This window comes from Pholcus phalangioides, unplaced genomic scaffold (genome assembly GCF_987345545.1).
Source record: "Pholcus phalangioides strain wild (caught in Gottingen) unplaced genomic scaffold, Ppha-v1.0 ptg000017l_1, whole genome shotgun sequence".
NCBI lineage: Eukaryota > Metazoa > Arthropoda > Arachnida > Araneae > Pholcidae > Pholcus > Pholcus phalangioides.
In genome coordinates this window covers 25,296,407-25,314,255 of record NW_028301610.1, presented here as the reverse complement: position 1 = coordinate 25,314,255, position 17,849 = coordinate 25,296,407, and the positions used below count along the sequence as shown (strand labels likewise).

The 17,849-nt window shown below is 36.1% G+C and overlaps 1 protein-coding gene across 1 annotated transcript; it reads left to right on the top strand.

The window, feature by feature from the left end:
• Positions 1-5,135: 5,135 nt before the first annotated feature.
• LOC149072600 (nucleoside diphosphate kinase 5-like) lies at positions 5,136-16,094 on the top strand. The gene is made up of 6 exons (XM_089246594.1): positions 5,136-5,261; positions 9,606-9,799; positions 9,896-10,101; positions 13,457-13,560; positions 14,443-14,561; positions 15,933-16,094. Exons 2-6 carry the CDS (start codon positions 9,608-9,610, stop codon positions 15,987-15,989), a joined length of 678 nt encoding a protein of 225 aa, XP_089102720.1. The 5' UTR covers positions 5,136-5,261; positions 9,606-9,607; the 3' UTR covers positions 15,990-16,094.
• Positions 16,095-17,849: the final 1,755 nt, after the last annotated feature.

Here is a 17,849-nt window from a genome sequence, read left to right as displayed (position 1 = left end):
CACGTATGAAAATTTAGAATTAATGAAAGAAAGAATTCCAGAATTAATGGAAGAAAGAATTCCAGAATTAATGGAAGAAAGAATTCCAGGATTAATGGAAGAAAGAATTCCAGAATTAATGGAAGAAAGAATTCCAGAATTAATGGAAGAAAGAATTCCGAAGTTGGTGAAATAAATAATTCCAAAATTTATTTAAAAAATAATTCCAAAATTTATTTAAAAAATAATTCCAAAATTTATTTAAAAAATAATTCCAGAATTAATGAATACAATATAAAAAATATACAGAAATGCTTAAAAATATCCATACAAAAAAATGTTAACACATAAATTTGACACAATTGAATGTAAGTTAATACAAAAACTGATGAAAATTTGAAACTAAAGGTAATTTTAAATTAATAAAGGAAACAGTTCCTGCTCCTATGAAAATTTGGATTAATGAAAGAAATAATTCCAGAATATTGGTGAAAATTCAGAATTAAATAAATAAATAATTATAGAATTGATGAAAGAAATAATTCCAAAATTGATGAAAGAAATAATTCCAAAATTGATGAAAGAAATAATTCCAAAATTGATGAAAGAAATAATTCCAAAATTGATGAAAGAAATAGTTCCAAAATTGATGAAAGAAATAATTTCAAAACTGATGAAAAAATTGATAAATAAATAATTCCAAAATTGATGAATACAATATAACAAAATATACAGAAATGCTTAAAAATGTCCATACAAAAAAATTTAAACATCTAATAGAATATAAATACATACAATAGATATGAAAATTTTGAGCTGATAAAAATTCAAAACTGAAGATAATTTTTTAAGCAATAAAGGAAACAATTCCTACAGAATTAATGAAAGAAAGGATTCCAGAATTAATGAAAGAAAGGATTCCAGAATTAATGAAAGAAAGGATTCCAGAATTAATGAAAGAAAGGATTCCAGAATTAATGAAAGAAAGGATTCCAGAATTAATGAAAGAAAGGATTCCAGAATTAATGAAAGAAAGGATTCCAGAATTAATGAAAGAAAGGATTCCAGAATTAATGAAAGACAGAATTCCAGAAAGAATGAAAGAAATTGTTCCAAAATTTATGAAAACTCCAGAATAAATGAAAAAAATATTTCCGAAATTTACGAAAACTCCAGAATAGGTAAAAGAAATTACTCCAAAAATTTATGAAACCACCAGAATAGATGAAAGAAATTATTCCAAAATTTATGAAAACTCCAGAATAAATGAAAAAAATATTTCCATAATTTATGAAAACTCCAGAATAAATGAAAAAAATATTTCCAAAATTTATGAAAGAAATAATTCCAGAATTAATGAATTCAATGTAACAAAATTCACAGAAATGTTTAAAATTTTCACACAAAAAAAATTTGAATGCAAATTAATACAAAAATTACTGAAAATTTTGAGATGATGCAAATTCAAAACTGTATTCCTTCATCTATGAAAATTCGGAATTAATGAAAAAAGTACAGTATTTCTAGATTCGATGAAAATCCAGACGGCGAAAATCTACTTTTGTGCACCCTCCCTATGATTTTAGCTTAAAAAAAGGGTGCATTTGGCACCCCGGTAATCAAATATACCTGCCTTCCCCTAGTTATGGCTTGGTGGTGTAAATGTATGGCAGGCCACAAATGATTTGTAAATGTGCCGCAGGGTACTTAATTGATCTTTAAATGTGCCTCAAGCCAATTAAGTGATCTGTAAATCTGCGGCAGGCTGCACAGGTTTTCTGTTAATGGGCCGCAGGATACTTAAGTATGTATGTATCTGTAAATGAGCGCGAGATGCTCAAAGGATCTGGAATTATATCATGAGTCGCATTCCTCAAATTTTCCTCCCGCCGCTACAGCGCGCTTTGCTCCCACCGTTGTAAGAACGCCTTTTCCTCTAAATCACTCTTTTGGTCACTCACATGCTTCCATACTTTCTTTGTCATTTTTTTGTTTACAAGGGACCGAGGTCATTTCCATGTTCAAACGATCTCTAGGTCACTCTTTTGGTCACTCACTCCCCGATCTTTCACTCTTTCTATGTCAGTCTTTTGGTCACTCATACGCTTGCACACGCTCCAAGTCCCTCACTGATGTGGTCCCTCATTCTCTTGGTCACTCTTTTCGTTATTCACTGACCTGGTCAGTTATTGATCTGGCCTCTAACTTTTCAGGTTGGTCATTCACCAACCTAGCCCCTCGCTAGGTTGGTGCAAAGCCCCTGAAGAAGACTCTTGCGGGAGGGAAGGGACCATAGGGAAAAAAACAATTGCTCACCAAGCGAAATGCGTGTGACCATACGTCCCGCATTTAAAAGTTTATAGTTTTTGGTCTAGAGTAGGGGCGGCCAACCCAATTCATTCCCCATAGATAAGATCTTATCTATAGTGGGTGTTGGCCAACTTCCTTCCAAGCCGTGCCAAAATCAAGAGTATTTCCGATACACATGCCACTATACAAATTTTAACGAGCAGACCATACATCCTGTTTTTACGGGACATAAGCATTCTCTTCGTTTTTGCAAAATATTGTTTGGTTGCGTTCCTATTTTCGTAAAAATATTCAATTTTTCACTCTTTTGAGATCTAAATTGTTTTTATTTTCCGGTCATAAATTCGATTATTGCAATCAGAATGTGTATGTAGCCTAGACATATCGGTAGAAAGTTCACCTCACTTGCCCATTTGGGCATAGGCACCGGTACCTGAGGACTCAAAGTGTTTGGGCCCGCTCCCCAATAAACTTAGAGAGCCCCTTCCCCACAAGAATTCATGGATACACATACAATGTAATTATTTTATAGAATATACACGTCCCCCATACGGACGATAATGAATCTCGTATACATGAGACGTCTAGCAACTATGCGAAAAGATGAAAAACTCAGCAGAATAGCATTAACTCTTTAACGCCCAGATAGAAAACCTAGGAGGGTCGTGAAAATACCAAGTTTTTTGTGTTCGAAGTGGACTCGTCCAAATTTCGGCCACTTTCCCTCTCCCCACCCTTTCTCCATGAGTTTCTATTCATGCCACACTTTGCATTGACGTTCACCCTTTCATTTCAATGGATTTTCGGGAGATAATTTGTCTATATATACTGAAAACATCCCTTTCCTCACAGTATTATCTCTTTGTAAAATGCATTGAGTACCCTTAGTCCATTCTCAAGGAACATTCTAGTACATCAGCTTTTAAAATCCCATTGATAGGGCGTTGCAGTTGTCTTTTCCGTTCCCGCCTCTGACAAGAGTTTTTATCTTCTTCCCCGTTGGTGACAAAAGCCCACCAAAACATACCCATACCCCCTAGCTGGGCCGACTTGAGGCGGTTATGGGCATTAACCTACTCGGCCGACTTGGGGCGATCTGGGCATTATAGAGTTAAACAGCATTTCATCTCATAATTGTTATTTTAAGAGAGCCTACCATGCTAAATATAGCTTTGGCACAGCCAACAAGACCATTTATAAGAAAAGAATTATTTAAGAGTTTAAAAAAATCTTTTTGATTGTGTGAAAAACGGACTAAAATTTCTTTAACTTCTGAAAAGCGTTCGCGTGCCCGTCCTGATACCATGGCGTGTTAATTGTGACACCCTTGGTCTAGAGATATTTTACAGTTCTTAAATTACGCCAGGTAACTCAATTCACATCACGGTTCTTGTTCAGGAGTCATCATTACTGACATTTATCCTGTAAGGAGGAAGTATAACGAGCCTACCCTTGTTTAATAATCATTTTTAAAGCCATTTCGAGTGTGCCAGATATCTAACAAGTAAGTACCGAAGACTTCATTTGCCTTCATTTTTGACCGTTCCAGAAAAAATTACTAGATGAGGGCATCAAAAAAAATGCACACTTGCCCCTTGTGATGCAGTGCATTCGTGTTTCTGGTATTACTGTCAAAAACTGTTTTTTTCCTTCAAGTTCTCTTGACATCTTTGTCGGCAAGGTATGGCTCAAAAGCATGACGTCACGTGCAGAGACGTATTTACAGAGGGTCTAGTGGGCTATAGCCTAAGGTGGTGAATTTGAAAAATAAATGGTCAAGAAAATTAGTAAAATGAGAGAAGGACGCCGAAATTTGCAAAACTGTGAATTCACCTCTGCCCCGATATAGAGGGATTAAGTCGGTGAGTGACCAAACGAATGAACTAGAGTTTATAAGCATGCGAGTGATCAAAAGAGTGAACTAGAGAGTTTGCATGCCCGTGAGTAAACCAGTGTACCAGCATGTGAGTGAGTAAACCAGTGTACCAGCATGTGAGTGAGCAAAACAGTGTACCAGCATGTGAGTGAGCAAAACAGTGTGCAAGCATGTGAGTGACCAACACAGTGTGCAGGCATGTGAGTGACCAACACAGTGTGCAGGCATGTGAGTGACCGAAAAAAGTGACCTTAAGAACAAGAAAGCCGACCTGATGAGTGACCTAGAAAGTTTACAAGCATATGAGTGACCAAAAAGTAACCTAGAGTGACGAAAAAAGTAACTGAGAAACATAGACTAACATAGGTCCGCACTCAGCGGGCTATAGCCCGGAAAATTTAGGAAATAAATGGTCAAGAAAATTAGACTAGGATGAGAGAAGGGTGCACAGTCAGCTAAACCATAAATCCGCTTCTGATCATGTGAACTTTTTGTATTGGAAATTTTTCAAAACTTTGGTAACTGAAGCCTAAACTGCCGCCCGTGAGCACTGCACCCCTTGCACCCTCACTTAAGACGCCCCAGGGCCCGAGACACGTTTTCAAATCAAAGGAGTGACCCGCACGCTCGTAAAGGTGGAACACCCTTGAATTAACCTAGCAACAGGTCCAAACTAAACTCTTCCAACCTTGGATTAATGACTTATTTCTTATTCCTCCTCTGACTTCCCTGTAATGTTAATCCTAGTACGTACAAATACATAAGAAAAAAATATTAATACTTCCACTTAATACATGACAAAAAAAATGATAATAGCTCTCTCCATATTTATTGATTATTTAATTGTCCGCTAGATGTCGCGGCAGTATTGTATGCTTTCATCTCACTTATCGTTGCTTAGCAACCGTGTAAACATTCTTTTTTGTTTTCGTTGCTTTTAATTCTATATAGCGAGAGCTTTGATTTGATTAGTAATGGAAATGAACGCCTTAATTTTCATAATTAACTCCTGACAGATGTAAATTAGTTTTTTTTGTAGATTTTTTTCCCTTCTGTAATTATCAATTAATTTCATTTTTTAAATTTTATCTCACAGGTAAGTAGATTTTTCTTGAATAATTAATTTTTTATATCAATTATAAAAACTCTTAATTTGTTTTTGGGGTGTTTAAACATATCCGAGCATGTGTAAAAAATGCTCCCAATATGGTATGATATTCCTTGATATTTCTGATATTCCTTGATTAGGAACTAAAGTCTCGTTTTGGCGACTAATTTGTGAGGATGGGTAAACGCGCCAATTTCAATTTAATAATTTTTAGTATGATTCGTAGAAAAAAATCGTCGTTTTAACGGACTTCTTGTTATAAGCGAATTTCAGTTTCAGTTTTTATTTTATTTATTTTTGCTCTGTCAGGTTAAGAATTGTAGAAAATTTCTGCTCTATCATCAGCATTTTTTTGATCATTTTGTTCTTATATTAGTGAATGAATTATACATAATAACCGGTTATCATGGACACTTACCAATCGTCTTGGTAAGTTTGATAAATTTATCACTTTTGCTAGTGAATATGGATATTACCCAAGTGTCGTTGGTAAATTTGATAAACAAAAATTTTTCTCTCCTTTATCGGTGATTATGAATAGTACCTCGTGTAATTGGTGAATTCGATGAATATGAAGAAAATTCCAAATGAGTCTAGTATGTGTGATGAATATAGTCGGACCACGATATAATGATAACAAATTTTGCGATCGTGCTCCGATATGATGATATAATACACGTATGAATTACCATGTATAGTATACCATATAGTACGATTTATCGTGTTTAACCTACGATGCGCCGCTTGGGTACTATGCATAATCACCAGTAAAAGTGAATAATTTAGGTAAATTTATAAAATTTATCAACTACGCTCGGGAACTATGCATAATCACTGGTTATTATGTATAATATAACAGGATTTATCACATTCACCGTAACATGCATATTACTACTTCACCGTGCATGCACCTCGTACACATTTCTCTACGGAATTTCTAACGAATTGGTACTAATTTGTAATGAATTTCTCACGAATCGGTACGGAACTTCTAAAGAATTGTGTGTTGTAAGTGTATGTGTGTCTCTAACTTATTTATGTTGTCAGAACTGAGCTTGTTTTGTGTTCTTGCTGGTGCTGTCATCTGTCTTCCAAATCTATCCTTTGTTAGAACTACCTCAGAATGATGTTCATGAGGAGCATGTGCAGCGATAAGCGATAGTAATCCTTTAGTTTGTATATATTCAATCCGTGGCTCGTGGTCCAAATGTGATCCTTAGAGTCATCTGATGTGGTTCGCGACCACAACTTCATTTTGTAAAAATGAACTAAGTGACACATAAACAGATTACGTAAGTGATCCTCTGTGCAGTTTCACATTACTTGAATGGTCCGTGCTATATTTCCAGATCACTCAAGTGACCCGTGGGGTGCAGTTCCACATCATTTGAATTATCCGCGGCACATTTACAGATCACTTAAGTGACCTGCTGCACATTTACCGATGACTTGAGTGATCCACGGCAGAGTTGTAGATCACTCAAGCGGACCTCGGTACAATTAGAGATCACTCAAGTGGACCGCTGCACATTTACAGATCACTGAAGCGGACCACGGTACATTTACAGATCATTCAAGTGGGCTACTGCACATTTACAGATCACTTAAGTGACCTGCGGTGCTGTTCCAGACCATTTAATTAAGTGACCCACGAAACGTTTTGAAACCGATAAAGTGGCCCGCCTCTCTTAAAAATAGAGCACCCTTGCTTTAGTTGAATTCTAGAAAGAAAGAAAAACTTGTCTTTTATATAGAGGGAACACTCTATAATACCCGACGTTGCCAGGGTTTTCTTCAATTACTGGGAGGACTGAAAAAGTAGCAAACCATTATAAAGGCATAAACTACCACACATAATACTGGCATCATTAAAGAAGTGACAAACCATTTCAAAGGCGTATACATGTCTGAAACGCATTGCTAGGGAACCACGGTAACCAAAGTAAATATACCGAAAGTGATTGTTAGGAACCAGGAACCATTGCTGCAATGGCACACCCCTGTAAGGGGCCACGAACATTTTTAATTTTTTTCAATTTTGCAACGAATAAAATCCAGGGCCTCACATCCAGTAGCGTTAACACAATACGCAGATTTTTAGTGGGGAATGCAGACTGGATTTATCTCGGTCTTCCGCTGTTGCAAATTGTATAATGTTAAAAAACAAAAAGAATCAGATTCATCCAGAGCCCCAAAATGAAACCTGTACACATGGGGCCCCGACTTGGAAGCTTGTCGGTCATCCCCCACTGCGAGTGCCATGAAAAATTTTCATTTGTATTCGTTTTACCAATGAATAAAAGCTAGGGCCCCCAATCAGTTGCCCGTTGTATTCGCATACCTTTAGTTGGGCCCCAGACTGTCTTTATCTCGGGCATCCGCTGTTGCAAATTCTGCAACAGAAAATAATGAGATTCATCCAGGAATGAAACCTGTAAACATGGGGCCCCCGACTTGGAAGCTTGTTGGTCATCCCCCGCTGCGATTGACGTGAAACATTTTCATTTGTATTCGTTTTACCAACGAATAAAATCCAGGGCCCCCAACCAATTACCCGGACACCAATTCGCATACTTTTAGTGGGGCCCCAGACTGGCTTGATCTCGGGCATCCGCTGTTGCAAATTCTACAACAGAAAAGAATGAGATTCATCCAGGGCCCCCAAAATGAAACCTGTAAACATGGGGCCCCGACTTGGAAGCTTGTCGGTCATCCCCCGGTGAGAGTGCCATGAAAAATTTTCATTTGTATTCGTTTTACCAACGAATAAAATTCAGGACCACTCACGCAACTATCCGTGATCGAATTCGCAAATCTTTTGGAGTCCCCAGACTGGATATATCTTGTGCTTCCGCTATCGCAAATTTTTCAACGTTAAAGCAGCAAGAAAACAATGAGATCCATCAAGGGCCCCCTGGAAATGAAAACTTTTAACTTTCCCATGAAGGTATACGTACAATCCCCACCGGGTACCCCGACCTTGTGTGTTGGGAGCACTGTTATTATATGTATACATACCTCTCGGCATGACCTCCCCCCCCCCCCACAAGGGCAGGGCTGACAGGACCAGAACGATTCTTATCACTTTTTGATTTTTCACACTATAAATTAACCACAGAGGGGCCCTGAAAAGCTGGTTTGGGGGCTCGCCATCTAAAGTCCAGCCTAAGGGCCCTGCTGTAGGATATGGGAGCCTCTCGGTACATGCACATAACATGGTCCCGCTGGGTCAAATGGGTCCCGATATGTGCTAGAGTTAAATGAATACTTGACCCAAAATCGTAACCGACTTCCGTAACACAAAAACGTAACAGATTTCCGTCACTCAAAAACTTCACCCACTTCCGTCACTCGGTTGCTTAGCAACAGGCCCTTTTCGAGTTTGTGATTTTATATTATAGAGTAGATATATATAGATTTTGTTGGCGTTCAACTCGCTATAACCGAATATTTTGTACAGTATCTTTAACATTTTACAATCACTCGTTATAGCAAGATTCTTGTTATAAGTCGTCATATCGGACTTTTACTGTATTTATATATTTAGCATTAAAAAAAGTCGATTATATTTTAGTATAGATTTTCCATCGATGATGAAACTCAATTCATAATTGGTAATTCAAATTTCGTCCTCTGATGCCATCAAAATGAAATATCAGAAGTCGTTGTGAGAAGGGGAACTTTAATTATAATCGCCCTGTACATTGAGTCCCGTCGAAGTAATTCAAAAAAAGTGTCCGTTAGTGCAGGTGTCCGCTATGGGAGGTTCCACTGTAGAATCATCGTGTTTCTTATGTTACTCATGAGAGGAGAATAAGGGTACCTTCTTTGACTAGGTGAAACCTTCTGTAGTCTACAGTTGGTGTAGAAATTTCCAATTTTTCAGACTTAACCAGCTCCAATTTTAATCAAAAGATAACATTTCTACTAATTTCTTTTCAAAACGGAACATTTCCAAAATTTAAATGTAGAAAACCCCCTTGAATGTTGATCAATGAACATTGTGTATGCATTTAAATATTCTTCTACCACTCGCATATGCTATCTATTGGGCTATTTCCCACTTTTTTAAAGCAGAGTGGACCTCCAGAGAAAAAGTATATTTTTTTAAAATTTTAATGTAAATTTAGTGATTGTGAAAATATTCCCTTTTGTGGAAATAAGCTCCTCATATTTCCTTATCGAAAATTGTTTAAAAGCTATGACTGCCATCTAGGAATATTAATCTAAACTAGACAGTGATTTAAAGATTAAAAGACTGAAAAATTCTTATATAAATTTTAATTCTCATATAGTTTTTTTAGATTGCTTTTTATTCATTCTTGTCGATAGACATGTCAAAAAGCTTGAATGGACCAAGGATTGTTATCGATGGAGAGACAGCATCGGGGTCAGTACCATCTAAACGAAAAAAGACAAAAAACCAATTTCTCGAGAAAACTTTGGCCATGATTAAACCAAATGCTATGAATAAAACCAAAGAAATTGAAGAGATTATCTCCAAGGAAGGTTTCGGTATTCTGAAGGTAAAATATGATTTCCAATAAGATAGATTATATCAATCGTAACTCTGCGGCATTTTTTCCCGAAAGGGCTATCAACTTTGCTCTGTTTTCTCACAGAAAAGAAGATTACAACTCACTCGGGAGCAAGCCAGTGATTTCTACTCTGAGCACGAAGGCAAAGATTTTTTCCAAGGTCTCGTCGACTTCATGATTAGTGGTCCAGTGTGGGTCATGATTTTGGCCAGGCCAAACGCTGTTGCTCACTGGAGAAAAGTCATGGGCCCTACGGACCCCAAGACAGCTCGATTAGGAAGTCCGGAAAGGTATCGGGTAACAGTTTGAAAATAAAACGAAGATTACGATTCGTGTGTTGCGTTTTAGGCCATAAATATTTAACACTTCTTGTTGAACTAGTCATAAAAATTTTATAGGAATTATGTGACGTATATTGAAATACCGTAGAACATCGATTTATGACTGTCTCGAATTACAGCTAATCCAAATTATGGCTGAAAAATATTTGCTAAAAAAATATTTCTAAATTACTAGTAAATATTCGACTTTAGAATTCGGAACGTACGAAAAATGGTTTGGGTGCTTCATTCTGTTTTCTACATCTCTTCCAATTAGTCACCGAATTCCGCATGATATTTGTACACTAAGATTACTGGTTAGTGAATGCCATATTTTTGAAGTTTCAAAAAATTGGACATTAATTCAGAATGTTTCTCTGTTCAATTAATTAACTTTTAATTAACCCTCTAGGTCCGGTATATATTTGAATATACATGGCAAATGCGTGGTCAAAAAAAATTATACCAATCTTTTTTCTCACTTTCCTTGGTATTTAGAAATTACATCTCTTAGTCTCATTTCAATGCAAAATGTGGCTACACGAGTACAATACTTTTTATCTAAAAAGATTTGATTCAATGTCGATGTCATTTTTTTGAGAGCTGCTGAAATTTTATGTCTTCAAAGATTCATAAAATCTCACCGGAAAAAATTGATGAGATTAGAAATAAAATTCAAGGGAAAAACTATTCAATTCTGCTAAGCAAGATTTCATCTGGTTATAGGTAACATTAAAAGCAAGGCAAGGTAGATTTTCCCTTTAATTAACTGTTTTAGCTAATTGAAAAATCCACTCTAATTAATTAAATTGCTTTGTTGATGTTCAAATCAAAAATATGCTAAAACAGCACTAATTTACATCCGTTTTTGTGGAGAAAAGAAAATCAATACGTGTTTATGGAGATGAACCAGAGAGAGGGTCAATACAAATTAATTAACTTCATTAAATTGAAATAATTAGTAATTATGATTATAAAAAATCTCGTTTATTACGTGACAAAAGAATTAGAAATTTTTTAAGTATTTCTGTTTATAATCGGAACAAAATAAATCCCATCGAAAATCAGGATAAAATTTCTAGAAACTTAATTTTTGAAAAATTCTAAAAAACACATTTCCTTTTAAACAAATTTTGAAAAATACTTTGACACTCGTTAGACATTTAAACAGGGCCGCAACTAGGGGGTAGCAGGTGGGTCTGGTGCCCCGGTTGCCGGACCAGAAAGGGGAGCAAATTTCACCTTTTAACCTCTCCTTCAACAATACAAGAGCGTGATTATATGCGTGCTTGCCCAGCTGACCAAGCATCTACAACCTCTGACAATAAAGTTCGGTGAATGAAGTCAGAACGGCCGATCTGGCAACACTGGCGAAGCAAAACACTGCACATGCGTAGCGGCAGGTGTTGACCATCTGCCGCCACCGTTGTTCAGTTGAGCGTCGTTTGTGTTCCGTGAAAGACTTGTTTTACAAAGTGCTTGTTTAGTGCGTTGGTTCTTAACTGAGAACAGGAAAATGAACGAACAAAAGATCACTGAGGATGAGTCCTGGTGTCTCAGGTACGACCCTGAAACGAAACGGCAAAGCATGGAATGGCGTTCTCCTGCATCACCTCGTCGGAAAAAGGTCAGAGCAGAAAAATCACGCATCAAAACGATGCTAATCACCTTTTTTGATAGTCAAAGCATTATCCACAAGGAATTTCTACCTGAGGGAACGACGATGAATGCTGCAAGGTACATAACTTCCAGAAATGAATTAAACTCGTAACACGCAAGATACCGTGTATTCTACCTGCGCTGTATTTCTATAATAAATTTTCTTTACATAAAAAACTATAAATATACAAATACAAAAAAAGCTACAGCAGACAAAATGCCCAACGGAGGTGGCTAAAAAAAGATGCCCATAAAAAATATGGATGTCAAATATATCTGCAAATATGCTGCCCAAAATGACAGCAATCATCACGAAATACTAACAATTATGACAGAATAAAATACACTGCCCATAAAAAATTATGGTTTTCTTATCTAAGTATGGATAGCTTCTCGATTCCTCCCATTATAAGCAACGTGTTTCTTTTTAAACGTGTCAACTGTGGTATAATTCACGACACCAGGAGGTAAGCTATTTCATTCATTTACAAATCTGTAAAAGAAAAATTCCCCGCGACACCACAACCTGGAAGTGTTCCTTACCATACAATACTGGTATCTCTTTGTCGATTGACGGTGTATTAATAACTCATGGTCCATCCTATGCATCCCGTTAAAAATTGTAAATACTTTGATCATACCCCCTGCCACCTGCATTCTTCTAAAAAAAACATATTCAAGAAATCGAGTCTTTCTTCATAGCTCAAACCTTATGTGCCAACAAGAGCACGCGTAGCTCTTCTCTGCACCCCACAACGAAGTCAATGTCTATCTGTAGGCATAGGCGGAGATAGACTTGGAAGTCTGGGGGGGGGGGGCACGGTCATTATTGCTGGGGAGGCAAGATGATGATGATGACAATTCATATATGCATATATACATTAGATCAGTCGACTCCACCTTTGACGCTGGGGGCGACCCCCCCCCCCCCCGTATCTCCGCCCATGTCTGTAGATATGGTCTCCAAAACCTTACGGCATACTCCAGTACAGGACGAATTAAGCCTCGGAAAAGCGGAAGAATGGGAAGAATGGCTTTAGGAGAACGGGGAAACACCTTTTTAAGAATGACACCGAGCATTCAATTTGCTTTCTTGATCACAGCGAAACAATGTTCAGAAAACCTGAGTAACTCATCATGAGAATTTCTAAATCGGTGATCCTAGTTGCATCGGGAACAGTTTTACTATTCAACTAATAAGTGAAGCGTGGGCTGTTCGAGCCAAAATGAGTGACCATGCACTCGTAACCGCTAAAAGTCATGCTCCATTCATTAACCCATGCTGTTATCATATTCAAGTTCAACGTCTCCCTATCACTTGGCTTTCTATGATAGAGCATCTCCCTATCCCTTGAATTACTCCCGAATACCGCCATTAGCTTTACGTTATCTGCGAAAGTGCTAACAATCCCATCGATGATTTGATCGAACATATTGATAAAAAGTGAAAAGTATGGATCCCGGGACAGTCTTTTTTGGTCCCATAAGATTCCTATCATCAGATTGCAATAAAGGTAACAACTTTTAGCAGCACGTTTTCACCGAGAGAAGTGGGATAATCTCAATTTTGACCACCTTTTGAATTGAGGATATTAATTATTCACATCATATCAATATCCATCAGGATAGCAACTTAATAACACGTTGTTTTTGTTATTTATTTTAGCATACGAGCTTTGTATGGTGGAGAGGAGAATCCATATAATGCTGTACATGGGAGTGACAGTCTTGCTTCAGCGGATAGAGAAATCAAGTTTTTCTTTCCGGACAGTGAGTTCATGTTTGTTAATTCTTTTCTTGTGAACAGGGCCAGAATTCAGGTGCAAAGGGTGCGATCGCTTCGGGCCGCAAAGTATTAGAGCCATAAAACTGGATTTTATTACATTTATTACGTATTAAATTTTACTATAACTGCTTTAGAAAGCCAAAACTGGAAATTCTACCAATCTATTGATGAAAATTATGTCGATTCATTAACAAGCATACATATGGTACTGGGTAAGTGTCCCTGGATAAGTGAATCGGGACGTTGATTTTTGACAGGACCCCAGACTAAGATTTTTAGTTGGCTCTTTATATTGATTTTCAAGAAAAAATTTATGGTTTTAAATATTGGAAAAATATAATAACGGTATTTAACCTTCGGTCGAGCGCATATAATTTGTGAGATTGAGTACCAATTTTTTTTTCGTGTCCAAGAGTTCACCGAAAAAAGGGTGAGACCTCCAGTAGCTTTCTGACTCCCCACCACTCAATTTTGTTTTGCAATGTCTCGTTAACGTGAAGCTCCCTATCCGCATGTAGGCCTACTACCCAGTATGCCTACATGCGTTAAGACAGCCCTGCATCCTGGAACCTCCTCGAGAAAGTTTTTTTACGGATCCGGATTCTAAAACTTTCAGCGGGCTTCCTCCCCCAAATTCATTTTCGGTGGAGGTATAGAGACAAAATGAGCTCATCTCTGGGCCTAACACTTATTATTTTGCACGTAATATTGAAGAGGGCCGCTAAATGACCAAGTCCGGACCTGTTTGGGAAGGATATGAGTTTTACCCTATCACACACATTCTGTTCATCGTATAGCATTATCACTTACAAAATTATCAAACTACGTTTGATTTCTCTTCCAACTATTTTTATTTCTTTCCTCAGTCGTATTCAATCCAGAACTCGATGGTGAGTTATCTAGAGAATATTTGGCGAAAACTGTGAACCCAGTTCTTTTGAAAGGTCTGGTGCAACTTTGCCGGCAACGTCCTGAAAACCCTGTCGTGAGTAAACACATTTCATATTTTTCTCATTAAAAACATTCATGATAAAGTATTTCGTGCATTATATATGTCTGTCCAGTTCAAAGATTTGAATTTCTTGATACCGATAATGTAAATTCACGACACTTGTTCACGTGAATAGTTGATTTTTCCTGATTTTCTCTAAATTCGTATCACACACACAAACAAGCAACTTAACCAAATTTTTCGAAGATATATTTTTATTGGTTTCACTATATAACCCATTTTTTCCCCACATTTTTTTTGGGTCACGTGACTATTCGACGAAAATGTCCAGTTTTTTCAACGAAGCTTACTCTAACCTGTTGTCTTCACTGAAACAATTTTATAATTTACACACACACACACACACACACAATATAAATATTTTGCGAAATACATTCTACTTCATCTCAGATTTAATCGGTGATAATGGCAGTAGGTTGCAATTCAAATTCAATTTAGCCTCTCGTTTTCCCTCTTAATGGCGTTTTTTTTATAATTAATTGGTATCTAGCGTATTTTGGCAGCTTTAACAATTGTTTTTTGATGACAATTTTCTATCTCCCATACTGTCCCGTATTATCTATCATAATGCCAGTATTTTTCTGAAATGTGGTCGCCTTGAACGTGAGGCATTGATTAGAAGTTCTAAAAACTCGTGATGTGTGTGTTAGAAAAAAAACCATAATCTGTCATTACTTACAATATTTCTTTAAGAAAAATACGGGTGATTGGGTTCCTAAATACCGGAAAATACAGGATATCATCAATTGACAATAAAATTGCACAATTATATTGTTAAAATCACTGAAAAATTACCAATTGCTGAAATAAATGACTACAGCAAATTGTAGTAATTTGAAGTGTATTTAACGAAAAAAAGTTGTTATACATGGCAAATATGTGAGATACTTATCCATATTGATTGCCATAATTTCTATAATATAATTTGGGTGAAAAGTTGAGAAAATTATCTTTATATTTGATTTCAGTAAAGATCACAAATTGAAGTTAGCTTCGTTGAAAAAACGGGACATTTTCATAAAAACATGTCGGGATGAACAAATATAGTCGTGTTATCACCCTCGTCATTAATAAACCACACAGTAGAATCTTAAAGAAAACGAATCTAGAGTAATTATGCATGGAAAATAATTTCTACGTTTGAAAATGTCTATCCGTGTACAGCGGATACGATCGAAAGAATCAACTTGATTTCAATGGAATGATAATTATCGTAGTCTTAATAGGGGACATCAAAATTCCATCCACAACATGCACATTTAGAGTTCATATTAGTAATACACATACAACTTTGGGGCAAAATAAAGCATATAGAAAATTGTTTGAATTCTTCTTCTCTTTCAGATATGGCTTGCTGACTGGCTGCTAGCGAATAACCCAAATAAAATTGCACCTCATTGAAATAATTGAAATTCAATTTTATATGACCTATTTATACGTCGAATGTGTGCCTCAATGAAACTTTCATCTGCTGATATACATATTTTTCTGAAAATGCCAGGATCATTCCGAAATTGAAATCATTAAAAATCATTACTATAGAAACTGGAGTTTTTTCTCGATTCATTATCTTCTTAATAAAATTCGTACAATATGATGATTTTATCTGACGTTGTAGCCACTTGAATTGGAGCTGATCCTGAGTTCCGTTCGTAAATACCGAAAAAAAACACATCTCCCATAGCAATCAATATAAAATGAATTAATTAGTTTTTGGGACCCCGAAATGATCTTAAGTGTGAATTAATACCATGTAGCTTTTCTTATCATCAAACTAATACCATTTTACAAGATGCTTGTGATGATTGGAAAACACTGGTCTGGATTGTGTTGCAAACGGAGATCTTGGGGGATTTGACACTGAGATTATAGATGATACATGTATTAAATGAAACTAGACACAAACCGCAGACTTTGTCCCGGTATACGATATACAGCAGAGTCTCGATAAGACGAGATAAACAAGACCGAGACCACCTCAGATTACTGAAAACTCAGACCTATCCGAATACAATGAAAAATTACTTTCAGAGGTGGGGGGGGGGGGGAGTTTACCTATACTAATTTTATGGTTAATCTAAGTGGTAAAATTTAAAAATATAAAATGTCTGTCACAGGGTTGGATGTCCATCAGCCTTTCAATTATATTTTGCTTCTACTTACATGGGTCATTCGAATAAACCATGGGCATACTAATAATTCAAAAGTTAGCGTTAAAATAAAACTTATTATTATTCGATGAAATCTAAGAGTTTTAAATTGGTTTTTTTTCCGGACCTACCTGTTAGTGCTTAATTAATTTCACTGTTCTTGTTCTGGATTCATCGGCTTAATTTCTTACAGATTATAGCTGCGGGGACCATAGCCTTTTTTACTTTTCAACGGTCAATGTTGGGAATATCAGTTTTACTAATTACGCCGGTATTACACTATAAAAGTTTGATAAAATTTCGTTTATAGAACTTGAAAAATGCAACCAATAGGCGGATCAAATAAGTTCATTCAAATGTAACGGATGTGCTTATTGGTTAGATTTTTCAAGTTTTATAAAAGAATTTTTATCAAACTTTTATAGTGTAATACCAGCCTTAGAAAAAAATATGTTTCGTACATGAAAGCACTGCAGTTGTTTTTTTTTTCCTGAAGGTGTAAGATTCCAAACTTAATTTACAAAACAAAAATTTCATTCATTTCAGCATTTATGCCATAAATTTAATTTTTCGAAATCCCCCATTTTTATGAAAGAATAAAATTTAATTTTTTTTTGTTTTTATTTTTAATGTTGTTTTTATGGACACGGGCAAGTAATGAAAACATGCTGGAAAAAAAATTTTAATGCATTTTTTGGCTGATATCTATAAATTAAAGGATCAAAAGTGGAAATGAAATGAAAAAATTAAGAAAAAAAATCAATCCGAACCTTTATTTGGCGGGTAAAAAATTTACGGCCTCTCTCCAGCGGTCGGGCTTCGATAAGTTTTTATATTACAAATTTACAATAGACTTATGAATGTCAGCTTCGAAGTTGAAAATAAAGACGAAAGGAAGAAAAGTATGGTTATATATGTTTCATTTTTTTTTCTTTTTCCTTTTATTTATTTATTATTACAAAACATAAAAAGCAAAGAACAGAATAAATTCATCAAGGGATCCTATAAGGTTCATACTGGAGGACACATAAATTTCAGGACATCGTGTTGGTATAGTGATTTTCTATGGTTTTACGTCATGTATACGAGTTTAAAGTACGGCCGTGAAAGT